This window comes from Typha latifolia, chromosome 4 (genome assembly GCF_019914945.1).
Source record: "Typha latifolia isolate L0001 chromosome 4, TyphaL0001v2, whole genome shotgun sequence".
Classification (NCBI taxonomy): Eukaryota; Viridiplantae; Streptophyta; class Magnoliopsida; order Poales; family Typhaceae; genus Typha; species Typha latifolia.
In genome coordinates, this window is record NC_133089.1 from 14,866,837 (window position 1) to 14,894,764 (window position 27,928).

Sequence of the window (27,928 nt, forward strand, 5' to 3'; positions counted from 1 at the left end):
ATATCTAAAGTAATATAATGTTATGTATAAATATAAGAGGTAAAATGATTTTATATAAATATAAAATATATTTATAATTACTAAACTTTTGTATCTAAGGAGTTATGAATTCAAGTCTCTAAAACAGCACCTCATATTTAAAGGTGAATTATTGGCATCTAAACATAGCTTCTTTTCTTGTTTTTTGAAAAGTAGAAAATTTTATAAATTGAGAGAAAAAATTATAAAAGTTTTTCGAGGCGCGAAAGACCAAAATATGCATAAGCTCAAACAAGTATCCCTAATCTCAAATACACCAAAAGTCTAGGCTTATGCTCTTGTCTGAGAGAGAGAGAGCATATAGATTGGAACATTCTTGTTGGAGTCATATGGAAGAAGTTTTGATAAGACAAATTGTGATTGGTGACAAAGTGTGGAAATTTTCCAAGTCATGAAGCTACATAGAAAAATGATCATGGATTATTCACACATCCATTAACAAATCTCTAAGGAGACCAAATCAAAGTAAATGGTTTGACTTGGGATTAATGATGTTAAGCCATGATACAAATCTTGGGTCACTTCACCCAAGTAGAAAAAAGATATACTAGATTTAAACCACCCAAGTCTATTTTGAAAGATGCATGGCCAGTTGAGAAAGATGGAGTACTTTATTGCATCCAAAGGGGGAAAAAAAGAAGAAAAAAAAGGAAAAAAAAAAAGAGGAGCACTAATTTAGATAAAGGCAACACTAAACTTGACTTCAAGTCAACCACTTAGTATTATTTGATATTTCCTTTTCCATGCACATCATAGCAAATTGAGAGCTATGAGAGCTATAGAAGAACTCCATGAGATCCACAAGTTGAGAGAATCATGGAGACAAATCTTCCCATGCTTTCTTTGTTTCATTTGGAGAACTTGGTGTAATTCTTTTTGTTCCTTTTGTGAGTAATTCTAGACCAATCCCAGGAGACAAAGACACTCATTTTTTTCTCATAAATCTTAGTTGATTCTTCTCCTCTTTTGTTTTGGTTTTTGGGCCATTGCTAGATGTGGCCCAAAGCCTTAGAGATTGTTTGTTCAAATCCAACTCTAATGGGTTCAATTTTTTTGGGCTTTACTTTGGGTTCCCATTCCTTATTCTTGGGAACATTTATTAAACTGTTGAGCTATTCATCCATCAGAACAAGGGTAGAAGATTAACACCATGTCACCACACCTTCACTTCTTCCTTTTCTACTTGGTTTGCTTTTTTTTTTTTGCTTTTTTTTTTAGCTTTCCATCTCCCTTGACGTTTGCTTGCTTTTGTAGACAAGATTCCTTTTCGGGGTCTTGTTTGTTGTTGATCTTTAGTGGGTGCCTTTATATTCTGTTAGCTTTACAATTGTTCTTCTATGGCCATTGGAGCTCTTTCCAGCTCTAAGAACATTGGAAAGTGAGTCATAGGCCAGTCTTTATGTCAGAGTAGATGAAGATCATGCTTTTTTTTTGGGGGGGTTTTAGAAGTCAGTAGACCAAGATGAAGTTAGTAAAAAGTGTGCTAGAAAAAGATTAGCTCCATTTCATTCTCTCATTCATGTCATCAAACTAACTTCTCCTATTCTCTCTAGGGAAGCAGGATAGATGAGGACTGTGGACATGAGCTCAGAGGGACATAAAAGCTTGTTAATTCCATTGCCTTCATTTTTGGGTTTGCCTTAAAATTGTCAGTTAATAAAGCTACCAGGTGGCGGACTAATAATATATATATTAATTCACTCTTCGTATCTACATATTAAATAATTAGCTGACTCAAAAGCTTAAGTTATAAACTAATTTACGGTATACTTAATAAGAAAGTAAAAATATTAGAGCTAAAAAAACTGAAGATCTTGACTTGCTTGAACCCTAAAAAGTTATATCCAATGGAGCCCAACTCAAAGGATGTATGATAAAAATCTCAAATGGCTAAAGTACAACAAGTTTGCATGGAAGATCAGTACTAGCTATTAGTGGAGCAAGTTATAGTAGTGCACTTCAATCATGAAAACTTCTTGATGCATGGCTTCAATACTTTTCTACTTCCCTCATCTTTACAACAATTATAAATTCAGCAACTTGTCAGTTTTGTTTCATTGATCTCAAGTTGTCTTTTTTGGTTGTTTTCCACTTTGTTTGCTAAGTATAACCCACTTGTGCATGAATTTTTTTTGTAGAACAGAGCAGGTACATTGACATCATCCAGAGGTATCTGCATGCTTGCAGTTGATCCAAAAGTTATTGGCATCTACCTGACTGACATTTATGCCCAACATTCTTACTGTGTTACTTCCAGAATCTGTGATCTAATCTGGTACTTGGTAAACAAACCATCCTTTTGTGATTCTTCCTTTTTTTCCTTTTAACCATTTTTATATAGATCTCTTTATTTATTTTTTATAGCGCGCTAATGGTTTAATTATATAAAACCTTTGATGAAAAAAAATTAAGAACAAAATGAGCATTTGATATTTTTCATTAATACTGTTAAAAAGGTGAGTGTCATTAGATTATTAAGAGTGCCAAGTATCATGAAAATTAAATAAGAGCAGTCTATATAAAAATGGACAATATTTGATGGAATCTAAGTGTAATTTGTTAAAGGCATGATATATATTATCGATATATTACTTATCTAATATAGTATCAAAGTTTTTTTTTTATAGATGTTATAGATTAAAATATCAATAATAACTCTTTAAATTACAGTTTGTTGGGCCATGCATTTTATATCCATCATTTGTTTATATGCGGCATTAAGAGTTGCAACTTTGAGCGCGGGCATGTTAAAGACATAATATATGTTACATATTTATTATTTAATAATTTAAATTTTTAGATTAACTGATTATCTAACATAATTAACCTAAAAGATTAGCCTTAAAACACTGACTATAAAATAATATATTAACCAATATTTCATCTCCCAACTCTGATTGCACTGCCTTCCTAATAGTTAAATCCTTAATCCTAAATTGTCACTTCACTAGTATACTAGTTTAGGGACTAGAATCTTGTGCTTATTATTATAATCAAAAGGATTAGATTTTTGATACAAATTTAAGGAAAATTAACTGGAGTGGGCTATGGCTAACCTGAGAAAGTAGAAGAAAGAAGAAGAAAAGGCATCTCAAACATATTTGCCCATAAGAATATCATTTGTATATCTCTCACTCTACCAACAACCCTAAAAAAAACTTTTGTAAACCTCTTCAAATCACTATATTTGATGTAGATGTTTGGCCTGCAAAGCTTGCAAAATGCTCTCTTCCTTCCTTTGGAACAAAAAAAAACGTCTATCTCTTTTCACATCACTCATGATTTCATGCATAATGTTCAAATGTTTAAATTTTAAAATACAAAATTAAAAAAATATAATATAATTTGTTTTAATTAATCTGCATGCAGGGCATTATGCTGTATAATTATAATATGCTACATGCATTGCATCAAAAAAAAAAGTAGTGGAATCACATACACAAAAGATAATATACAAATCTAAACCATGTCAATGATTATATATATATATATATATATATATATATTTTAAAAAAATTGGTTAAGTGTTTCAACGTGAACGTGAGAGCAAGAAGTTGATCTTTTACCTTCTTAATTTGGACCATTTCAATTTTCAAACCTAATAATTATATATATGTTTGATGGATTCTCGCATCTCAGCCGACACTCATGGATGAATTTTTTTATTTATTTCAACAATATATCCAATGGGTATTAAATTTACCAACAGGGCCTTTTGCAAACAACCACCTATCTTTTTAGAAATAATATTTGTAAATCGTCTCTCTTCGTTTTTTTTTTCCGTAGATATATTTTGAAAATTGTGAGAAATATTAAAAATTGAGATGGTTCTTTTGAAAATAAGATGAAAAGGTAGGTGGTTATTTGCAAAAAAAGTTGGGTTAATTTTTTCTACACGCGGTTTTGGATCAGCTAAGCTGTTCCGGCGGAACACATATTTGACGAACCGCTCACGCTATTAAAAAGTTGTCGGTTGAGCAACAAATCACGAGATGCGAGAATGGTAGCGTGGGATATATCGAGCTAATTTCGCGCGATATCTCGGATGGGTAACCTACTAGGTCGAGGAAGTACAAAACATGGACACTTAATACCCATTAACTAATTAATTTATCTTAATTCAATTGCTAATCATATTAGAACGTAGATATAGCTAACCCTCCCTAAATATATAGACACTTAGGCTCCATTAAGCTTTTAACTAATCGTCGAATAATTACTCCAAACTAAATGCCGCTAAGATTTTCACTACGACTACTGCCAAGCATCAACCGCACTACCAACTTTACTAGAGTTGGCTGATACTTTCTCACGTAGTTTTCATATTGATGTTATAAATTAGTAAATAAAATTTATTTTTATTTATTAAAGCAAGTGTGCTTGAATTGTAGTATGAATTCATTAGCGTAGTCCTTGACCATTTAATTTCCTCTTCTTTTTCTCAACTAAAGCTAGATTTAATAATTAATACATGCTAAGCATGTGACCACGTGGTCGTACTAAAGAATAAGATTTATATGATTATGATGGGCTGTGATTCCTCTAATTAACCCAAGATTTGACTTCATTAAACTTTTTTTTTTATTCTTCTCATCGTTTTTAAACGCAAGTGTATATTTTTACTTTCTTGTTTACGTAGGAGGGAGTGGATTCTCGGCGGCCCAAGTTGTAGGAACTTCCTGCAGCCACAGTACTTGGCTACACATGATTGGACGCACTGCGGTGTTTGATTCTAATATGAATGTGATCATCAACTTACCTAATTAAGAATGTTATTAGTGTGCATCATATGCACATGGCTCTTCTTTTATAATTTGCCAGACCATGACAGCTTAAGATTTGTTAAGTCTCATTTTAGTCTTTAAAGATGTTTGATGTTACCTACTATAAATAATTGGTCTTATTGGATACCAATTGGATCCTTTTAACTGGATCCATACAGCTGTTTTAATTATACTTAGGAGCATGGTATCCTACAAGTATCTTTAACATGTATCATCTCATTAACTACACCTAAAGAAATTAATTAACTTTATGCCATCTTCATCATATAACCAGATGGTAGATAACAAAAAATATATATTATCATCAATAGGAGGAATCTTGTACAAGAGGTGTTGAGAAATTGAAGAGAACTCTCTCTGTGACTGTGTGTCTCTCTCTCTCTCTGTCTCATGAGTTGATAAGTTTGGTGTTAGAAACTTAGGGTAAAGTGTAAGGTGGGAGTTCTTTTATAGAAATGAAAAGGGCCCATTAGTTGCAGGGTCAGTTTTGAAAATTACAACTGACAAAGGGCTGTCTTGAAGTTTCCCAAGAATTGCTTCTCTTCTCTTTTGGGTCCACAGGGGGGGGGGGGGAAAAGAAAAAAGATTAATGCTAAGCTGCATCTGGCCCTCCATCATGACATGCACCTCTTGGTTAAGGGTACCTACTACACCTTACCAGCTGCCACCCATATGATCACATAATTTTTCCAATCTAACTAGCCTATATAATAGCCATTCTCACTGCCATGTCCCTTGAGTATTTTGCCTCTCCTGGACTCAAAAACTTTTATTAAGTTCCTCTGCTCAGGTCTGTTTTTCAATCTCTCCTCATTGTCTAATTTGTTAAGGCCACAGTGGAGTGAATGGCTGTTGTAGATCTTAGCTTGCTTCTGTTCTGCTGTTCTAAATACTAGTTTGTGTAAGTTGAAATGTGGTGTGGATTTCTATTTACTGAAACTTTGAATCTCCTCTGGCGGTTCTTTTGCTGCCTGGTATGTGATTCAGTAGTCTATCATCTTGCACATTTGCTGCTTGACATTTTAACTGACTAAAAAGTAGTGCACTTGTCTGAAATGCTGGGTTTTGGTCTTGCTTGCTTTGAGCTTTGCTTTGGCAGCTCCCCCCTCCCTCAGTTGGGTCTGTTTCTTGAACATGACTTTTTCTTGAAGCTGAAGGATGTGTTGTGCTTTTGCCTCCTAGTAATTTTACTTTAATTTTTTTTTCCCATCTGTCTTGGTGGTTGCCCTTTTTTGCTTTTGCTTTAAGCAAAGCTTTTGTTGCATTTTGGTTTTAGTGGCAAGCTTCTCGTCCATCTTGTGATGAGTTTGTTTCTTCTAAATGGAGATCCAGTAGTCTTATGTCATGAAGGCAACAAGGCTAGATCCTTGAAAGGGGAATATAGTAATGATTAGATTAGAAGTCAAGATCTAGGTTCATGACCAATCTAATGCTACTATTCACTATTGGGCTTAATGCTCTCAAAGCGATTACTCCTCTTCTACATATATATATATATAATATTTGTACAAGATTTAGTTTGAGGCATAGCATTCTTCTAGGACGTTTAATGTGTACATGATCTGCAGGTGTTCTTCTATTTCTGACCACCACATTGTATAATTAGAAAAAATATTTGTAGTTGGTTTATACTATATACATACATCCATGGAAGGTTACTAGATCTACTCTCTTGCTTCTCGCAACATTGATGAAATATAGGTTTTCTGCTATTCCTGATGACCATTGTATAGTTCTTAGTGTATGAGTTGCTTAACTTAATGCGCAGTAGTTCCTGGAGGAACTTATAACTGTAAGAGAAGGCAGCAGTTGAATGATGGAGCTCAGCACAGCCATCTTTGCTAGTATCCTGCTAGTTCTATTGGTATCGTCTCCGGCGGCCGCGCAAAGTCCCCCATCTCCGTTCCTATCTCCTACCCCGTCCCCGGCCCCTGCCCCCGCCCCACAATTTGTAAACCTCACCGATCTCCTCTCGGTCGCCGGCCCTTTCCACACCTTCCTCAACTACCTCCTGCAAACCAAAGTCATGGAAACCTTCCAAAACCAAGCTAACAACACCGACCAAGGTGTTACCATCTTCGTCCCAAAGGACTCAGCTTTCTCGGAGCTCAAAAGCTCGACCTTCGCCAACCTGACCCAGGACCAACTCAAGTCCCTCCTCCTCTACCATGGCTTGCCCAAGTACTACTCTCTAGCAGAATTCAAGAACTTGAGTATCCTGAACCCTGTGAGCACTTTCGCCGGCGGGCAGTACACTCTGAACCTTACGTATAACATGGGCGTCATCCACATCGCCTCAAGATGGTCTAATCCCAAGATAAGCAGCAGTGTCTACACGACCGCTCCGGCTGCAGTTTACCAAGTCGACAAGGTTCTACTCCCGATCCAACTTTTCAGCACTGATCCTCCCCTTGCTCCGGCGCCCGCTCCAGCTCCGGAAACCAAAGCAGCAGACATTGCTCCGAGCCCAGGCGAAACTGGGTCGCGACCCAAATCTTCGGAATCAGCAGGATCTGGTAGTTCTTCATGCAGCATCAGTGTTGGCTTCATAAACTACTTGGTCCTGGCGGTTTCCGGCGGTCTGATGCTTTTGTCTTAAGAGAACCTCCTGCTATTCGGATCACGGTGTAACTTATAGCCCATAGCACATCATTCATTACTCTGGTTATAATCTCTATTGGTTTGGTGATCATTCTTTTGAACAAAATGGATTGAGATATGTAATTTGCTAAATTATCTATGTTTTATAATACTTTCCTTACTATTATTTTTCGCATGTGAAAGAGAATTTTAGTTGTGATTTGAGGATCAATGATCGATGCTCTCTGTCTTCTTCTGCTACTATGAACGACTACTATTAGACATTGTTTAACTCTGCTACTTCTGCAAAGGATTAATGAGCTGTCATGAATTTGAAAGCTGACTTGCAGATTATAGATATCTCAAACCAATGCAGGAACATGCAAATAATAAACTTCAAATATGGATGTTTGACTTCAAGTTCTCTGAATGATGTGATTTGCTTCACATAAATAAAAAAATAAATAAAAAAAACTTAAAAATGTATGTGAGAAATCGTTGGATCATGTTGGCTTCAATGGTGGATTCTTCTATTGCTCTTTGACCTGAGTAAGTAAGCTCTGTGAATCATGTGCTTACTAAGCAACTTCTGCCATTGTCTAAGCTCTATCTTGCCTTTGAAGAATCTCTATATATGTTATGGCTTGTTCTCATAATACTAGAACGTACATTTCTCAGCATATATATTAGAATGTCTGACAAAGATAAAAGAGCATTAAGATGAGCTGTATGGCTTAATTAATGTTCCTTGTGTATTATTTCCATGGCTCATGTTACTGTGAAAGAGTCTTCTCCATTATCTTAGTACTCTAATAAGTACTGAAGGAAGAGAAGCTACCATAATCTGAATAAATTATTATCACTTAAACAATTTATCGAATGAATTGTTTGCGTATTTTATTTAAATCCCGATCCGACATGAACCACCCAACCCAACCCAACCCGACACGGCGACACCGACGCCGGTATTACTCCCATATGACCGTTTTACCCCTCGATGAGAGGAAAGGGAGGCGGGTGGGTCCCGCGCCTTTGTATACACGTGATGGCCTACCATTGGTGGTCCCGTTCTAGCTAAGCGCGAGGTCAAACTTTTAATTAGGTCTCTCTCGTCTTGTCTTGTTCCTCCCCCGCACGCTTGCAGTTTGGCGATTCCCTCCCTACCTACAATTGCACGCGTGATGTGGAACTCTCTCTCTCTCTCTCTCTCTCTCTCTCTCTCTCTCTCTCTCTCTCTCTCTCTCTCTCTTCTTTTTCTTTTTTCTTTATTTTTTCCCTAGATATTATTCTACGTAAAAGTATATGCCAATGGCTTAAATCAAACATAATAAGCTTGCTAAAGTTTGACGACGCAACGTACTACCCTTTTAAGAGTTAATTGCATATAGACTCTTATTAAACTATCGCATATTTTTCTACGTGGGAGTTCAAAAAGCATCACAAATCTATGTGTTGATGAATCTAAAGGGTACTAAGAAGACTTTATACTAATTACCTCATGAACCGGTTAGAGAGAGAGAGAGTTGATTTTAAATCAATATATTAGATTTTGAAGTAGTCCCTCATAATTTGAACTATATATATGATATATTTGAATCTATATTTTTTATTATTAAATAGTTTCCTTTTATATTCAAACGAAAATACAAGGGCATTTCATAAGATTTTACATACTTAAAAGAGTTAATACGCGGTGCAAAATAAACAAGAGATTGTATATAAATGAGCAATAATTCAGCTGAGTCTCGCCTATAATAACACCACCCCTCCCCTTCTCTTTATCAGTGCAAGTGCAAGAAGGAGAGGGAGAGGGAGGGACAGCAACCCAGCAACAAAGCGAACACCAAGTGGGAAGCAAAAAAGGCCTGCCTTTTGATATGGGCCCACTACTTTTGCTTAGCAAGGCAACAGTTGGGAAATGGGAACAACCTTCCTTCCTTCCTTCTTCTTCTCTCTCCACAGTTTTTATTAGTTTAGGCACCAGATCCTCTGCATCCCTAAATGCATCCATTTTGAATGTATCAATCTGCAGTAAATTGGGTACTACTGTCTTGGATATCTCAAAATTCCTCCATCCTTAGATGCAGACAATCCCCCTCCTCTCTCTCTCTCTCTCTCTCTCTCTCAAAATACTATAAAAGTTGTTAGTACATCTTCTTCTACTTGCTTCTCTTATTTATATCAAGTGGCAAGAACTCTTCTGTCTCCTTTGTTCCCTTTTCTTGTTCTTCTCCTCTCTCTGGAATTGGTATAGTTCCCTCAATTCACCATGAAGGTGGAGGTTGATGCTACGCCATGCAAAAGGCTTCCCCTTGAAGCACACTATGGCCTCTTCTACTCTTCTTCCACAAGAAAATAATACTAAGTGCATGGAGTTGGTTGAAGAATTCGTTGATAGATCGATCGATGGCGTACATGGGAAAGCCAGGCATCCTCTCTTTTCTCCTCACAGTTGTACTACTTTTTGTGTTCTTTCTTCTTACTTTTAAGTAACAAAAGTTAACAGAGAAAGATGTACAAGTTTCATCTTGGAAACTAATGGCAGATGGGTGTGTAATAATAATGCTAGGATAATTTCTCCATTGCGAGATTACAAAATATGGTTTTCTGTGGTTCATTGTTGGATGGTTGTTGATGCCTAGTTACTTGGGAACATTAATAGTACCTCAATGAATGTATTGGTCTGGTGGAATTTCTAAACAATTTATTGGCGTTTTAAGGCTTAATGTTAGCCACTGTTTCAATGTCTATTGTTCTTGAGCTGTTTAGTTTTTTTGACTTACAGGAGGTCAAAATTTCAATTACCTACTCTGTTAGGGTATGTTTGTTGATTTTGAATTGCATTTAGAACAATATCTTAGTAGAGAGTGTTAGATATGGTTTTCTTTAATCTTCTTTGGAAACTATGCGGCTTGCATTCCGCTCAAGGATGTGGTTGGAAAGGTAACATTTTGACTTTGTCTCTTGGGTCAAAAATTGGGAGATTTCTTTACCATGTAAAAGCCTGCCATTTGATTCTCTAATTACTACAAAAGTGCCCTACTGAGACCTTTAAGACGAGTATATATGAGCTCACTACCTCACATGTGCAAGTGTGCAACATGGCAGTGGAGATTGATAATTAACAATAACTACTTTTCTCCAAAGAAGAGAGAAAGAAGAACAATAACAAAACATCAAATACCTTTTATCTCAATAATATGCAAAGATTCTAAAGATACATCAGAAATATGTAAACATTTCAAAAAACTTGAGGCCCTGCTTCAAAAGTAATAATAATGTCAACCAACATTCTGCTCAAACATCCAGAATAAATGGAAGAAAGAATAAAAATTTGCATTTGATCACTCAGCTTCCAGCCTTGATATGTACTTGTCATAGACCTTCGCTGCTCGCTCAAGATCGCCAAGCTCAGTATAGCAGTCAGCTATTGCCCCATAAGCCTCGGTACTACCAGAATCCTCTCCTATTTGCTTGGATAACTCCAAAACCTTAGAGTGATATTTTATGGCCTCTCGGTATTTTCCCTGTCTCTGCAGTGATGCACCTGAAAGGAACACCAGCAATTAAGAATTTCAGCACATTCCAAGACCAAAATTTTATCTCAAAAGGTCGCGATATTTCTTTAGTTGATATCAACTCCAGCTTATGGGATTAAGTTAATCTTGTTCTTTGTCTTGTACTTTAAAATAAAAATAGTCTCAATGTCAGAAATTTGTCATCTTTCTCCTTCCACAAAGGCTATTCCCATGTCTAGAGGTCTCTCTCACGAGGGATTAATCTTAGGGTGCTTGAGCATAAACCACAACCAAGAAGGTAGATTATTCTACACACCAAAAAACCCTAGCTTTTATGCCAAATCTCTCTATCTTCTGAGTTGTTTTGACAACACCATATTTAAAAGGATGATATCATGTCGACAAACAACTGCAAAGATCTATTCAAACAGAATTCTCACCAAACTTATGTCACCATTTTGTTAGCAATGCCTACTAAATGAAAAGATATAGAAACTGTTTTCAGGACAGATAGGAAAGAAAGAAAAGAAAGGAAGCAATTAGACTCTTTTAAAGATAAAACTAAAGATATTTTAAAAAGAGTGGAGATCAGGAAACAAGTCGAATTAAAGAAAACCAAACCTAATCCTCTTGCAGCTTTTTTTGCCTCAAGATGCTCTCCAAGACTCTCTGCAAGGTCAAATGCTGCCTTGAATTCCAAAAATGCCTTATCATGATCTTGATTCCTCAGGAAATATTTACCACTTCTCAAATTTCCCATCAGTTCCTGCTTCTTGGGATCAACAACGACTTCAGTTTCGGCAATTCTGCCAACTGGTGCATAACTCAGGCTCGGGGCATAAGACTCTATCTTTGCTTGTCTTCTTAGGGCTGTATTAATCTGGCGTAGCTGATCATTCAAACGTTTCAGTTCCTCTTTTCTCTGTCTTGCAAGTAGTCCTGCACATGCGTATAATTGGTTTGTTACAATAAAAAAACAAGAGGAAAATAACAAGGCTCATTTACACTCATTGCGTGGATCAATAATCAGCACAATAGGCTGCACTGACTGCCATGAGAAAATTGTGTTAAGAACCACCAGGAGGTACCAATAAAATAAGTGCAATATATTGATTACTAAGTATATAAGCATATAAAAATCACTTTTATGGGAGGTTTATGCATTCAGATTTCAGAGCACCTCAATATATGTACTTCAGATTCATAATTGCTTGTTACCCAATTAATCTATCAAGTTCAATATAGCAAATCATCAGCAAGGATATCACAATTTTATGACGATAATACATGTACACACGGCATAGTTATCTTACCACCAACAGTAGCCCCTATCATGGCTACAGCAAACAGAAGAGGCATTTTAGTGAAAGAGTCATCAGCCTGACATGTTTCTGCCGAAGCTTCAAGAGGCAGAATGAGCATTGACATACTTGCAATAACAAAACCCTTTAAAATGCCAGATTCCACCATTTTCTGTGAAAGTAAATTTCATAAATGGCAGAACAGGGAATTGATAATCATATAGTGCAAAATATTACCATGAAGAATGAGACAAATATCAAGAATTAATTGTTGACTTTTCGTGAAATTACTTTATCAACAATGCCTTTTTGCAACTTTAAAGCTCAATTTTAGCAATCACATAGTCTTAGCCGTTTTGAATTCTCTTAATATCTCTAAACCTCTAAAAACAACTCCTCCTTTTCAATTCAAAACATAGATATTAAGCAAACGAATAGAAAGAAACATGGAGACTCACCACCATACCTGATGATCAGATAGACATTCGATGATGACACTAAATAATCCTGGCAATTTCCCGTTCCTTGACTTATCCATCTGAAAGCCATCTGAGCTGATGCCTAAACGATTGAATCGTGCTACACTTAGGCCTCTTGCATGTTGTACCTTAGCATTCATCTGAAACATCATCTTTTTCTTCGATAATGGTAGAAGCACCATTTCCTCTAGTTTCAAAGAAACTCCAGTATCAGTAATAAAGTGTGAAGTATACAAAACTACTAGACAAGGCAACTTCAAGCCCCAAAGCTAAAGTTTTGACAGCAAAATTGAGCATATTCTGCTATGAATTGCTGATCTTATGGTATCCTCCACAAATTGGTGCAAAAAAGAAAAAACTATATGAAGAAAATCTTACAGAAATCCAAAATCTCTGATATCCTAAACCCTATACTAAAGAGTTCGACGAAGAAATCGAAATGACCGACCTGAGGCGCGAAAATTGCGGTGCAGGTTGTCGGAAGAGGAGGTGAATCGCCGACATATATCGCCACATCGGACGGCCGCCGCCATATCTTAGATTCGTTCGCCGGTTTGGCGTCGATTTGGGCGGACTCGAATTTAGGAAAAATCTTTCCTCCGTTATCTCTAGCACGTGCTGCACACGCCCTTGTCCCGAAGAAGAACCCATTGGTCGATCCAAATTATCGGGTCTCGATCCGAAAAGTTGTTACCCGGTATATATATATATTGCATCTTAAGATGCGGGTTGAGGATCCGATCCGATATGACAAGATGGGAGTTGGATTTGGATCCAAGAAGCATTGGGTTCTAGTTTATCCCAGTTTTCTTTTGGTATATTAATTATTCAGTTATCCTTTTATCTACTAAAGTTGTGACATGAGATAAATATACAAATATAAAATGTTAATTTCTTTTCAAAACTATTGTTACTGTGAGTTATATAGACATAAAGACCAAAAGGTGAGAGCGAAAATGAAATAATAAAAGCAAAATAGCCTCCATGGATCGTCTTCATCATCCCCATAGCTGGGAGAGGGAAGATGAAGTATAAAGCTTGGGCGGCACGACCGAGGCTTGGGATGACTATGTGAAGCTGAATAGTGAATATACTAAGGTATATAGTTGAAGGACCGGGGTGAATTATATATATATATATATATATATATATATATATATATATATATATATATATATATATATATATATATATATATATATATATATATATATATTGGAGTTTAATTAATGAGTCTCCATATCCAAAAGGAAAAGATATTCAAAGTTGATAAAATCCATGCCCAACAATGACCTATACATCTACACTCAAATCCAAAACATCCAGCAAGCAAACAATCCCCTTCAGCCCCCCCAAAGGTGATCCTCATGTCTCCTCCTCCATGATGAAGGGCACTGGAAACCCCAAAATAAGCTTTTAGGTTTATAGTCTGGGAGACTGAGACCTGCAGCCATGCACAGTGACCCACATCTCATAGACTTTGGCCATCACCACATGGAAGCCCATGCCATGCTTGACCTAGCAACATGGTTCATGGCAGCCTTTTCCCCCCCACCCTTTTGTTAAATCCACTCCAGTCCACTGTTCCCAGACCACGTACCATCTACCGCCTGCCTCTTGTCTATTTCTAGGGTTTCTCCAGAGGCCCTTTTCCTCTTCCCTTTTTTTTTTAAACCCCTTGGGGGTTGATCTCTACCATAAAATGATGCAGGGTTAATAAGAGGTGGGTAGGGTTTAGGCATGCAGCTGGGGGGCTCAAAACAGTGCTAGGGTTTTGCTTCCATAACTTTTGCATCCCTTCTTCATCTATATATATATGCAGGAAGGTTTTAGGTTTGCCTTGTGAAGTTCGAATGACACTGAAGTTTCTTGAGTGGTTAGTGGGTTGAAGCTTCTTGGGTGCTCAAAGTGGTCATGGCTGCAGGCTCTATGAAGGTGGATAGGTGGGTTGCCTCATATTTTTCCACAGCTTTCTTGAACTTGAGATTAAAAGAACGAAAAAAAAGAAGAAGAAAAGAAGAGAGCTTGCCTAAGCTCAAGAAAGCTGTGGGAAAACATGGGTAAACTCAAAATGAGTTATTATATAAGTGTGAGATCTTCTTCATTCTACCAGGTTAACTTTCTATTGTTCTTCTCCTTTCTTTATTTATAAGTGATTTTTAACTTCCTTTTTTTTTTGGTGTATATATATGCATAGAGCTGCATGTGTATCTGGGTGATGAATGACCAACATAATGACACATACTTATGTTTGAGTTTAAAGGGAAAGATATGAAATATGGAACAGCTGCAGATGAAGCATCTTGATCACTTGTCTGTGTATGAACTTGATCTGAAGAACATAGTCAAGGCTTTTAATGATTGTTGATATTTTTTTCCTTCCTCTTTTTTGTTTTCTTTGTGAGGAGGTTTTGATACTGAGTGAGGACTCTCAAGGACCAAGTATATGCTTGCATGCTCTTCACTCCCAAGATTGGTGACAATAAAATGTCCAACTGGCAACTGTGCATCTTGAGAAGGAAATGATATGATCTAGGAGAATCATTTTTTTAACTACATTTTATTAGTATGTCTGATGCCATCCCAAAAAGTCTTAAGGTATGACTTTTTTAAAGATATGACACTTTTATTTAACTTTTTTACTTCTTATTCCTGAGATTAAGCTAATGTTTGTGCAATTAATTTCCTAATTATATTTACTATTGATTAATTTTGATTATGGTACATACTTTTAGAATGATTCATCTTCGTATATATTTTGTCAAGCTATTATTATTTGTGTTGTCATTAGTGACAAAGAAGCTTGATTAGAGAAGTCTTGGAAATAATTATTTCCTTAATAAAGAAAGTAAAAAAAGTACTCACAAATTTCTCAAATAGAAGGATAGTTCCTTTTATTTATTTTTTTTAAATGTTGCAGATTAAACAAGGCTATGATATGAATCTGACCTGACAAGCGACTGAACTGAATCTATCTATTTATTACTCGACTTCCAGATGACTGTCTTCCAAATATGGTTGAAATAAACATTAAAAAAAACAGTTGCCCATGCTGAGGATCTCATGATCATCAATGTTGTCAGAAGAGTATTTACTGACATTAATTGATTCCACCTGGATTTGCTCTCGGTTTGTCCAATTGATTACGCATACAATTTAACATGAAATATATATGCCTTTAGTAACACGTAGCGTTAATTTATTTAAATAAATCTCAGAAGGGTTTACAATTAAGTGTAAACCTGCATGTCCAAGATAATATAAAGAGTTAATCTCTTCATCCAGGTGCTCTTTAAACGCCGTCTTAATCTTTGCTACACCTGATGATTTTTTTAATTCAATCTAGATAGGCAACCATCATTCTTTAACATATATGAACCTGTCTGCATTACCTTAAGTTTCATATGCGAGTACTATTTACTCGAATTTAACTGATGAAGATATCTCCTTACCATCTACAAGAATCATAAGTATCTCCAAAGCCATTAAAAATGACCTTCAAGCAATTTTGCATGTACAATTAATTGGTCTAATGAACAAAGAACTGATGAAACGATTTCTTGATCATAACAAATCAATTGTCAAATATCAAGAATGTGTAGAATCTCAAAAAGATCACTGCACAACTGAACCAAGTACCATATTTACCAACAGATTAAAAGAAAAAAAGAACAAGAAATCAAATTATACATATTGGTTGAATAACTACACTTCTTGCTATAAATGGGTCTTCACGTGTAACTCCGCAGATTGCCTGAAAAATCTGTCAAGCTGCACACAGAATAGAAAATTTCTTGCAAGTATTTCAATGGAAGTGTTGCATATATACATGCATCCATCGCTGTTTTCATCTTCAATGGAGTCCTCAATCAAGAGCAAAATTTAGTCTTCTTTTGTGCTCCGTGTCTAACGAACAAGTCCTCAGTGTAGTTTTGAACATGGCCCCTCTGCTTTAATACTTGTTTTTGCTTCTTTTCTGAATAACTTCTGCAATCGACAGGACTGTTGTATTATCAACTTGTATGTGGGAGAGTGCTGCCGTGCTACCAGCGAGAAGTCATCGTGATATGTTTGCATTCCTTCAACCATCAATTGCCAAATAAGAGCTCCTGCTCCTGCTTGCTCTTTCTTGGCTGACTCATAGACTTTATCATAAACTATCTTCAGCAGAATATCTCTATCATAGGTCTCATTTTTCTTGACAATTCGATGAAAACCAACCTCAGAGAACAGGACTGGTTTTCTCAGAACATGCTCACTATCATTTACATGAGAATCCACCCAACTTGAAAGATATCTGATCTTCTCTTCCAGGCTTGCACGTGGGATCCTAGAAAGAAAGCAGCAAAGTCAATTTCTTGATAGTCCAAATGTATAGACAGCTAATGTTAGAATATACGCAAAACAGAAGAAGTAAGAATTTGAAAAGAACCAACTCAAAACACTGACCAGCTATCTGGATATGCATGTACTGAGGCAAAGTCAATATGCTCAACCGCTGAATTCTGTGTAAAATCTGAGCAGAGTGACGCTGCCCACTCTCCCGGGTTGATATTTAATCTTTCAGTTCTTTGAGGCCCATAAAACCCTTCAAGTCCAACAGTGACAAGGTGATTTTTGTCCCAAGTCTTGATGTAAGAAGCCATTTCAGTTATCCAAGCCTGTTTGAAAAGAGTATATCACCTGATCTCCTTTACAAATTTATTAACTCCAAATGCTAAGGGGTTAAGAAATAGATACTGGGAGTAAGGCAAAAGGATACAAATTATTCTGTTACCTGAAGATGAGGAGCGGATGAGTTAGACACACATCGAGGTTCATTGATGAGCTCCCAAGCAAAGATAGCAGGTTCATCAAAATATCTGACTCCACTGTAAGAATTTCTTCTAGTTAAAATTGCCTGTAATTTCATTATAAGAATAGAGATAGAAAAAAGAAGAAGATATCAGTTAGTTAGATGAGGAATCTACTACACATTTGACACTTCAATGATTTTAGAAATTTGAGTCCTGTGGGTCAAATGGCATGGACCATCATACAACCTTAAGTTTTGAGTTAGTTAGATGAGGAATCTACTACACATTTGACACTTCAATGATTTTAGAAATTTGAGTCCTGTGGGTCAAATGGCATGGACCATCATACAACCTTAAGTTTTGATATAGCACAAATTTCACCTTTAAGTTGAAGTCTTCTAAGACATATACAAAATAAGAAAGCGAAGAAACAAAAAATAATACAAAACCATGTTGTCTTTCTTTAGATGCTATATGAGGTAAGCAGTTAGAAATAATGAGTCAAACATCAAATTTTGGACCATATTGAAGTTTATAGCCTGAATCACGCATTCTCCCTTCGGCAGGCCAAAGCCCAACCTTATTCATCACATTTCACGAATCTGAATGAGTGTATCATTTGCCATTACAAACAACTCTTCCACTAATTGTGCTTTGAACAAATAAGCCAAAACCCCCCCTAAAAGTAAGTATACTTCAGATTCAGAATAAACTGAAATGGTTTGAGCCCAGCTGATACTTTAAAATCTTTGTAATACCATGGAACAACAATATTAATAGCTTCTATGACAATTCTGGTAAGACTAGTGTTCTTTGGACACTGCATAAAAGCACCAAAAAAGGAAAATAGGTTAGTTGCTACTAAAAAGATACCTGATCTTCATTTTGATGTATCAATTTTTTTATTGATCACAAACCTGTAGACTATAGGTTAGATAAATCAGTCCTTGATATATAGATTGTACAATTTGGCTAACCTTCCCCATAAATTAGCCATAACAAATTCAAATCATGCGTATATAACATTCGGATGAAAAATTCATCAAATATCAACATCAATGTTTATGAGGAAAATAGAACCCATAACCTCCGCCATGGTATTTTTCTAAAAAAAAATTAAAAAAACCACAATAGTGAACCTTTTCACTAATAGTGTTAAGTCGTTGAAAGGCTGAATAGTATATAAAGGTCAACCTTATTTTTCTACTCAAAATATCTACTTTTTTTTAACACATACAACCATTCATCTTACAGAAACATAGAGGATATTACTGATGAATTTTCAATTCTGTCTATAAACAACACTGGCTTACATCACGGTCCTGGCAGAACTAATCAATGCTGCCATTAGATATTCAAGAATAATGTAGATTACAATATATCAAGTATATTGTAATGGAAGTCACACATATATAGATACAGAATAAGAGGATTATTTCTTTATTAGTAAATCTTCACAAAGCAACCTGGCAAGACCGAGTCACGCATGCGCGCACACAAACACACACACACACACATGTTTTATATTGATTCAGATTGAGTCTAACATATTGAGAATGCTGGAAATGATGCTGCAAGCTAAACGTTCATATAGTTTACCATCATACCTTTATGTAATTTTTATAATAGCCCTTTATGGTTGGATTTGAGAAAAATGAATCTGATGAGGTTGTCACATTCTCACCAGCTGCTTGTGCCCATCTAACATATTGAGCCTTCCCACCAAATGCATTGAGATTGTTTACAAGACAGAGAATCAACCTTATATGATTTCGCCTTGCTTCATAGATTACAAAATCCAATGCCTGATACCAAATGGAGATGACCGAGAAATTAGTTGCATACCCAAAAGAGATAATATTCTTCTTAAAAAGTTTGCAAAGCTGGCTAAAGTGTTGATGGACATGGCCAAACACAATATTTTCATATGTCGAGTATCACAAGCTCTCTAGGACATAACAACTACTAATAGAATCAAGCACATTTTGCATCCAAGTTATGACTAGATCCAATGTAATTCTTTTGAATATAATCTATGAAGCAGCTGGATTAATGATATGTCTAGCTTTCGTGGCAATAGATATGGTGCATTTCACATTTGTCAATTAAAACTAAACTACTTCCCAAAAACTTTAAAAGTAAATTATACCACAATATTACACGACCCATTAGAGTTTTCTCCCAGCTAAGCACTAAATTCGGTTAATATTTTCATTTAGAAGGAAATTACACTCTTTCTATCATAACCAGCAATTTCGACTCAAAGCAATTCGAGATCTCTTCCAGTGAAAACTTAAAGCATTTTAATGTAATGAATAAAAATTGCCAGCAGAGGATTTCAGATTAAAATCAACTTTACTTTATAGCAAAACAACACGCGAATCTTAAAATAACGCAAAAACTCATCGTCGATTTAGCTTAACAAGAAAGAGAAAGACAAATGTTCCCAGTCAAAAGGCCAATTCACAATCGAGTAATCCTGTCCAAGTTCTCAACTTCATACCAATCCACGACAAGGAACTCAAAATAAAGCAAAACCCATCACCAATTTCACTCCAGAAACCAAATACGAGAAGAACGAATCAAATGCATCACTGAATTGACCTCGAAGACGTGCTCATCGAAGCGGCCAGGGGAGATCTGGAGAGCATCAGGCCCGCCATCGCTGAATGCCCAAGTGCGGCACACGGTCATGCCCATCTCTCGACCTCGGCGAAGCATCTCAGAGACCCAATCCTTGGATCCGGAGGAGAGAAGCCAATACGAGTTCCAGCCGTTGATATAAACCGGAGAGCCGTCGTCGAGGTCGACGAACCGGGTCGAGTTCCGGCCAACGAAGCCCATCCGAGGCTGGAGCCATGGAATTGGGATCTTGATCCCTCCTCCACCATTGGATCCAGAGCTGGAGGAGTACCAGTTCAGATATCCGACAGTGATGAGGAGGAGTAGGCCGCAGAGAGTGTACACTCTTCGCTCCATAACTTTTCTCTCCTCTCCCCCACCCCCTCCCTCAGAAAATTGAGAGAAAAGACTTTGGGTTTTTTTTTTTTTTTTTTTCTTCTTTTGTGTGCATAAATCTCCTTCAAAGTTCTCATATTTACAAATAACAATGATTGTTAATTATTTTAACAATTAACAATAAAAAGCCGAATGGAAGTGTCCTTTTGTCCATTTCTGTTACTATAAAAGGGCATTATATGCGAAAGAGTGGAAGTTTATGTATGTGGAGTAAAAGCACAGGACAGATGGACCATGAAAAGAACTTGAGTTGATTTACGCCACGTCATTGGTAGGTTAGTGGGGTCCAGATGCTGGATGATCCGTTCTACAATTACAGGTGTCGCTGCGGAGGACGCCATGGGGTTTGCCTTGTATTGTCGGTGCAGCAGCACGTAGAAAGAAAGGTGAGAAGAAATTTTAGCTACACATTAGAGAATCATACGTAAGAATGTTTGATTCCCATTTGAGAGTAGAAAAGCTACTGAAAAAGATACGATGTTGGATTTTGTTTTTTTTTTTCTTTCAGAAATTAGCACATTAAAGTGCCGATAATCTTCAAGGTTCATACTTTACCAGTCCACAATAACTTACAACTGAGATTTTACAAGATAAAAAATTTGGAAGCACTTATAAACCTGAAATTGTCCCAGCAAATCACAATGATATGGACTGTAACATTCCAACCTGCAAAAGAAATTGAGGCTTATTCCAAACTGGGACTTGAATTGGAATCAGTACAGTTATCCAAATGACCCTCAATCGTGAATCAACTCAACATATATTCACAGTACCAGGTTATCCATGTTGTTTGTTTGTTGTTCTGGCGTGTTCAAGTGTCGATGACTTCAATCTACAATCACTAATTTAACGACACCAGCTTCTTCTCCAGACGTTTTGCTGCACGAAGAGCTTCCAAAGCCTCTGCTTGCTTGCCTTCCTTCCTCAAGTTCAGTGCTCGAAGCTTCTCGGCTTTAATCTGCTCCTCAAGATTCATTTTCTCAACATGTGGGTTTCCAGACTCGTTGATTTTTTGCTTAGGTTCTGCTTTCCTGGGAGGTTGTGCGTTAAGATCGGAATCTTGCCAACCAATGGATTTGAGGGCAGACATAAGTTGCGGATCAAGCAGATCCTCCACAAGTCCATCATCTACTGCTTCCGATTTGCCAACAGACATATTGGAAGCAGAACCTTGGGTGGTATCAGATTCTTCTAATTGGTCCTCCAGTGCCTTGGCCAATTCAAACTCAGCCTCTGCCTCTGCGATCTTTCCTTCTCTGCGCAGCTTCAGAGCATTACGTTTGTGGGAGAGAGACTCCTGTTGAATTTTAAAACGCTCTCGACCAGAAAGTGGTTTTTGAGGTTTTTGAGATTGGTTGGATTTGCTCTGTTGCATGATATTAGTGCTGCCAGAGGGTGAAGCTGAGGCATCTCTACTACCTACACTGGTTTGTTGACCATCTTCAAGACGCTTTTCTAGGAGCTTCGCCTGCTTCAATTCCTCTCGCGCTTCTGCCAACTTCCCTTCTCTCTTGAGGGCCACAGCTTTCCTTTTATGAGTTAGTATTTCATCTTTAAGAGTACTGTTTCCATGTGTTAATTTCTCTTCGTCTCCTACAGTAGTCTCTGTCGTAGCTACAATGATTTCCTTTTGCTGCATCATCTGGGAATCTGGAGCTACGCGAAGAAACACATCAATTTCATTGCTATTGCTTTCTCTGATATTAGTTTGAACTCCTGGTTGATTTTCTATGTGCACAAATTCCTCTGCAGATGACTTTCTTTTTCCAGCACTCGCCGCCAAATAACCAAACAGGTCGGAAGATTGGCTTGATTGAGGTAAGATGGAAAAATGTTCTCGATAACTTTCTTCAGCTATAAGACCTGGATTTCCTGAAGTATGCAATCCAACTTGTGATACTTCAGGAACTGACCCAGAGGATACTGTTGGAGCATTTGTTGTGCTAGTTATCATCTTTGAAGCATCCACATCCAGTGGCGATGACTCCTCCTGTGTTTTGTTCACTATAGGTGGCAGACGAACTGAATCACTGTCTTGGACTCTAATCGCAGCTTTCTGATTATCAGAGTTCTTTTGTGGAAGTCCAAAACCATGCAAGTCCTCCATAGGGTTGGCATTAGTCAAAACTTCCATATTTGCCATTTGTTTCTCCAAGGCCTTTGCCTTTTCCAGTTCTTCCTCAGCTTCCTCAGATTTCCCTTGGCGTCTCAAGGTAAGGGCCTTCCTTTTCAATGCCAGCAATTCCTTCTGAACCTCACCTTTACTCTTTGCGACCTTCCAAGGAACTACAGAAACAGGATTCTCATGAGTAGGTTGCCTGTTAGATTGTTTGGAGGTTTCATCTGTCTTGCTAACAGATGCAGCATCATGATCATTCCATCCCAAATTCTTCAAGACTGAAAGCAAAGCTGGATCCTGCATGTCTTGATCTGTTACATCAGCTTCTGATCCTTCCTCACGAAGTTCTAGAGTTTCAAAATCCTCTTCATATTCAGGAGACGACTCCACATTTTTCCTGCCTCCCTTGGCTACAGCCCTTTTAGGTGCATTTTCCAATTCTTCCAATTGCTCCTCAAGAAGCTTGCCTCTCTTTAGTTCTTCCTCTGCCTCATCTAACCTCCCTTCCCTTCTCAAAGTAAGTGCCTTCTTTTTTAAAGCCAGAAGCTCTCTCTGAATCATTAGCTTACTCTTTGGTGGCGATTTAACATATGATTTCTTCATTTCTGCAGCGATTCCTTCATCAGTTCTTTGTCCCACTGAATCTGCAGAAACTTCAAGTGGTGGGTTTTGTGGCTTAAGTTTGGGCCTGAAGACCTTGGCGTCAGATTGCATGCTTTCCACCTCTCTTTCAAGTAGTTTTGCTTTCTTAAGCAGTGACATTGCCTCAGAAACGTTACCAGCCCGCTTTTGGATGAGAGCCTCCTTTTTTAGGGCAAGCACTTGGTTCTGCACTGCTGTTTCATCCAATGGTGGACATGGCATTGCATGTCTCTCAGGTTGCTCATCATCTTCTTCAGTCCAACCAAATGATTTCAAGGCAGCAGCCAACTCTGGGTCATTCATATCATCATCTGTCACCTCAAAATTTCCATCAATGTTGTGATCATCCGGGACAAACAAAATTGGATCAAAATCAACACCTGCTTTATGCCGTTCGTCTAATAGTAAATCATCTTGTTTATCATTATCCATACTACGAATTAAAGCAGACAGCTCATCATCGGAGTCTTCTGCTTCACCCAAAATATCCTGTTCTTCTAGTTGCTTTTCTAAAATTTTAGCTCTCTTCAGCTCTTCCTTTGCTTCAGTAAGCTTTCCTTCTCTCTTCAACAAGAGAGCCTTTTTCTTGTGAGCAATAACCTGGGAGTTATCAATAACACCTGTCTTCCTACCTTGAGATGATTTTTGAGTACTCTCACCAAGAAGATTTGACAGCTCACCCTCTAAGCTCTGTTTTGATGGCTTTAGGTCAGCATCATGAATATCTACATCAGACCATCCCAGTTCTCTAAGTTCAGAGGTAAGGTCAGCCTTTTCTTCTTTAACTTTTTTTACAGGTAACTTCTTTTTATTGCTGGGTTCTTCACACTCATCTATTTTCTGGGCACCAATTGTAGCACTTAAATTAGAAGCCCTCGAGGCCATACGCCGGCTCTTTCTTAATGCAATCTCTAAAGCTCCAGCTTGCCTCTCGAGTTCTTTACCACGCTTAAAAGCTTGAAGTGCTTCCTCAGATTTCCCTTCTGCCTTTAGAATTTTATACCTTCTCTTCTCCTCCACTGCTTGTTCACGCAATTCCTCTGGATTGCTTGAACCAATATCATTTACAGTGCTTTTGTGCATTTCGAGAGAGATGCCCCTAGAAATATCTCCCTCTGTGCCAAGGGTGGTGGAGCCTTCCAAATTTGAACTAGAAGCAGCACTCCCAAAATTGTAAAGATCCAAAACTGCACTGCCTGGTGATTCTTTTCCAGTCAGCGGTTGCTTCCCATCAGCTCCTAGAATCTGATCTAGAATGTCTTCCTCTTGCTTCGAAGCAATTCTTGGATTAACTGTACAGAGTAATATAAAATAACTAAATAAGAAATCTGTTCATTTTACATATGTACGCAATTTTCTTATTTTCAGATGAATAAGAAGTTTTGTTCCAAACTCCAAAGACATAGTAACTTCTACAAGTCAGTTTCAGTAAGAATGTGTTACAGTTCTATTATCAAACCCTTTTTTCTTATGCTTACTCTGTTGAAAATGCCTGAGGGCAACTATTAGATGCAACAATTAGAATTCTAATAGAAAATTAACCCACCTAATGAGATCCTGAATACATATGAAAGGAGTCTTAGGTTCTAAGCTAAATGCTTCATTATTCTAGCAAAGAATAATTACACAGATAACTAATTTTGTATATCATAAATTCAACTAAAAACCAGATATCTTATTGCAGATGATACTGAATCCCCAATCATATTTCATCATGTATGTCCTTTAAGGAATTCTTCATGATTTATAATTAACTGAAACATGTAATTCACTGAGGACAAATATGAAAAGTATCATAAGGTTTTCTTATATGTTAAAAATCTAAAAGTTAGAATACTTAGACATTATAAGGAAAGAGAGCAAGGAATTAACCTTTTGTAGCTCGACTTTTGTGTCCGTATCTCAATTCAAAGCGTGCTGCTTCCTCAATCTTTTTACAAGGATCACATATTCGAACAGCTGAGTCACCTTGACCACGTAATGTCATCCTCTGCTGGGTGCAAGTGTTGCAAAACAAACCTCCACATCTGCGACAGTGATGCTATAACAAGAAAATAAAATAATTATCATAAATAAAAATTCTTTCCAAATGGAAAGTTTATACAGTAATAACATCTCTAATTAAATCCTATGAGTAGAATCTATGAAGATCACAAAGATGGTTGGTTGACGCGCAAAATATATAATGATATCCATTATGAGAGATGTAACAGAAGAACAGGCAGGTCCCACAACTTATTCTTTATTGTTGACAATTAAGCTGTAAAATTGTAGAAGAAAATACAGTTCCATGTAAATTTCATCAGACAATATGAAGCCTTCACTGGGTATTTCTGACAGATTCAAAAGTCAAGGACTTTGGAGGTAAGAGAGAAGCAAACTAATAGGACAATAATATGGTAAAGACTAATGGGTTGAACAGCAAGATCAATAAATGTTATCTTCATTAGCTTCTAAAAATTCAGATGAAAGAAATTCCATCAGTATGATTCATTGTTAAAAACCAGCAATCATATTAGAAAAATATATCTATATAGATAAGCAGGAATCATTCTTGGGTTAGCTGAAGACAATGTATGCTACTAATTATCATCATTCAGAAAGAAAAAAAAAATCCATTGAAGTGCACCGATAATAGCATATGATAATAATCCATTAGAGTAAGCTTGTAAACCTAATTAGTGAGTCTCAAAATGTCGACAACTCATTTAACCCTCTATGTTTCCTTACTCTCTTGTTATCATCCATATGCGACTAAATCAAAAAAAAATTTTAAAAATTCTCAGTCTAACTGGTAACATGAAGATTCCTATATATAAAAAAGAATTATACAACCCATTCTGGTAACTTTGGCATTGATGTTCATAATATACTTTGTTTTGGTCAAAGGTTTAGATGATGCATATTGTATATACATTAGGATACCTGAGCTTTGATATATTGGGGGATAGTTTAGGACTTTGTGTCAACGAAACGAAACAGGGCAGATTTTAGAAAGAAAAAAAAAACAACTTTGGCATTGATGGTCAAATGTACCTACCAATGATAGTAGCTGGATCACACTACTGCATTGTCATTGTTGAACAAGCATAGTCACAAATATAAAGAAAATAGATAGAGACAGAAGATAAATGACTTTTGTTTAGAAGCAGTATCAAGACTTCACATGGTCTCAACATGTTGTGCCTTTTCTGTTATTCACACAGATAAACAGCATAAATATCTATTGATGAAATCATCACAGAGCTCAGAATCCAATACTTTCTGTTACCGAAACACTATATTTCAATAATTTTTAAGAGAAGAAAAATAAAGAAACCAGAACATGGCACAAACTGATATGAAGAATATACCTTTCTATTGATAAAGGTGAATTGTGAAGAACAGCCTTGGCAGTGGGATGCATCAACTACCCAATTACCCCCTCGCATTGATGGCTTGGGTGGCAAGCCAATCTTCTCCAACATCGTCCTAGCTTCTAGAATATGAACAGATACAAAAAGGAATTAAGAACAAGGAGAAACTTTTAACAAACAACACCAAAATTAGTGTTTCTCATATATGATCTAAAGCAAATTTTGCGATGAACGCACGATTTTATCTTAAAATATCTTTATCCTTCTTGATACTCTATGCCATTGAATCCAAGAATACATTCTCTTCTGCACTCAGCTATTCCACAGTTCATAAGAGGAAATCCCATAAAACTACCCTAATAATCTTACTCCTGCACACCCAATTGAGCAACTTGAAACTTAAATCACTTTAGTCACTGGTTTCATTACATAAAATTATCCAACAAAGTAAATCAACACAATACAATCTTTAGTAAAATTAGCAGCTAAACCTTTGGGCTTACTTATGCCTAGATAAATAAATGCAATTACCATATGTCATGCCGGTTTAAAACAAATAGAGATCTACCTCTGTAACTTATTTACTGAAAAAAAAAAATTGCAAAAGAGATTTTTTTAAAAAAAATCAAGTACTTGCCTTGCTTTATAGGTTTCTTTAAGGATCTAACTATGATTCCGGAACAAGAAGAGATGACCGGGTGAGTGAGTAATCGACAGATCAAAAGGAGGGAGATCGAGACGGGGATCGAAGAGACGATCTAAATGATGATCGGCGAGGGGAGGAGTTCGCGATTGAGAGGAGTTGGGTCACAAAAAGGGTCGGAGACCCGCGTGAGGGAAAGAGAACGAGAGATCGAGATGGTTGGAAATTGGAATTTTCAATAATAAGATTAAAAAAAAAAAGGGGAGGCTTCGTTCCAGGCTTTGGGCCGGCCCGTTCCTTGGGCACTCCTAAAGAAATGTAAGTTTACATTTTTACCCTCGAAAGTATGTTTGTATAGAAAAATAATTCTCGCGTTACTTAGCTATTCGAACTATTTCCCAAGCTATTATAATTTTTTAAAGCAAATCGTAAATAAAAACAATTAGAAAATTACTCTCTAATTTTCTCTCTCTCCATCTATTTATCTTTACAATAAATTATTGTTTGAAAGAGCAGTTTATTAATCACTCTTTTAGCATGTCGATCTAATGATTAATTGAGTTAGAATTACTACATGAGATAACGATTTATTGAGCTAAAAAAATTATTGTAATCTTAAAAATAGTTTGAATTATTTTCACTGCAGTGAGTTG

The 27,928-nt window shown here is 36.7% G+C and overlaps 4 protein-coding genes and 1 long non-coding RNA gene across 7 annotated transcripts; 2 read left to right on the top strand and 3 right to left on the bottom strand.

Annotated features, from left to right (window-relative positions):
• The first annotated feature begins 5,300 nt into the window (after positions 1 to 5,300).
• LOC140786577 (fasciclin-like arabinogalactan protein 7) lies at positions 5,301 to 7,635 on the top strand. Of its 2 annotated transcripts, none has more exons than XM_073135098.1 (2): positions 5,301 to 5,613; positions 6,592 to 7,635. In XM_073135098.1, exon 2 carries the CDS (start codon positions 6,637 to 6,639, stop codon positions 7,420 to 7,422), a length of 786 nt encoding a protein of 261 aa, XP_072991199.1. In that variant the 5' UTR covers positions 5,301 to 5,613; positions 6,592 to 6,636; the 3' UTR covers positions 7,423 to 7,635. The 2 variants fall into 2 exon arrangements, with proteins under 2 accessions (XP_072991199.1, XP_072991200.1); XM_073135099.1 differs by having other exon boundaries at positions 6,595 to 7,635.
• A 2,934-nt stretch (positions 7,636 to 10,569) lies between these two features.
• Positions 10,570 to 13,338, bottom strand: LOC140787668 (protein FLUORESCENT IN BLUE LIGHT, chloroplastic-like). The gene is made up of 5 exons (XM_073136726.1): positions 13,150 to 13,338; positions 12,689 to 12,888; positions 12,235 to 12,394; positions 11,543 to 11,860; positions 10,570 to 10,950 (listed from the first exon to the last, which is right to left on the bottom strand). The coding sequence occupies exons 1-5, from the start codon at positions 13,232 to 13,234 to the stop codon at positions 10,748 to 10,750; spliced, it is 966 nt and encodes a 321-aa protein (XP_072992827.1). The 5' UTR covers positions 13,235 to 13,338; the 3' UTR covers positions 10,570 to 10,747.
• A 691-nt stretch (positions 13,339 to 14,029) lies between these two features.
• Positions 14,030 to 15,420, top strand: LOC140787463 (uncharacterized). Its single transcript, XR_012108853.1, has 2 exons — positions 14,030 to 14,424; positions 14,524 to 15,420. It is a non-coding gene; the product is annotated as an uncharacterized lncRNA (long non-coding RNA).
• An 826-nt stretch (positions 15,421 to 16,246) lies between these two features.
• Positions 16,247 to 20,602, bottom strand: LOC140787462 (mannan endo-1,4-beta-mannosidase 6-like). Its single transcript, XM_073136386.1, has 5 exons — positions 20,102 to 20,602; positions 19,105 to 19,302; positions 17,479 to 17,601; positions 17,151 to 17,362; positions 16,247 to 17,031 (listed from the first exon to the last, which is right to left on the bottom strand). The coding sequence occupies exons 1-5, from the start codon at positions 20,474 to 20,476 to the stop codon at positions 16,623 to 16,625; spliced, it is 1,317 nt and encodes a 438-aa protein (XP_072992487.1). The 5' UTR covers positions 20,477 to 20,602; the 3' UTR covers positions 16,247 to 16,622.
• Positions 20,603 to 20,995: 393 nt separating this feature from the next.
• Positions 20,996 to 27,543, bottom strand: LOC140786497 (uncharacterized). Of its 2 annotated transcripts, XR_012108646.1 has the most exons (5): positions 27,270 to 27,543; positions 26,630 to 26,754; positions 25,149 to 25,317; positions 21,289 to 24,568; positions 20,996 to 21,181 (listed from the first exon to the last, which is right to left on the bottom strand). XR_012108646.1 is itself a non-coding variant. In XM_073134978.1 (4 exons), the coding sequence occupies exons 2-4, from the start codon at positions 26,741 to 26,743 to the stop codon at positions 21,357 to 21,359; spliced, it is 3,495 nt and encodes a 1,164-aa protein (XP_072991079.1). In that variant the 5' UTR covers positions 26,744 to 26,754; positions 27,270 to 27,543; the 3' UTR covers positions 20,996 to 21,356. The 2 variants fall into 2 exon arrangements, 1 of the variants encoding a protein (XP_072991079.1); XM_073134978.1 differs by having other exon boundaries at positions 20,996 to 24,568.
• Positions 27,544 to 27,928: the final 385 nt, after the last annotated feature.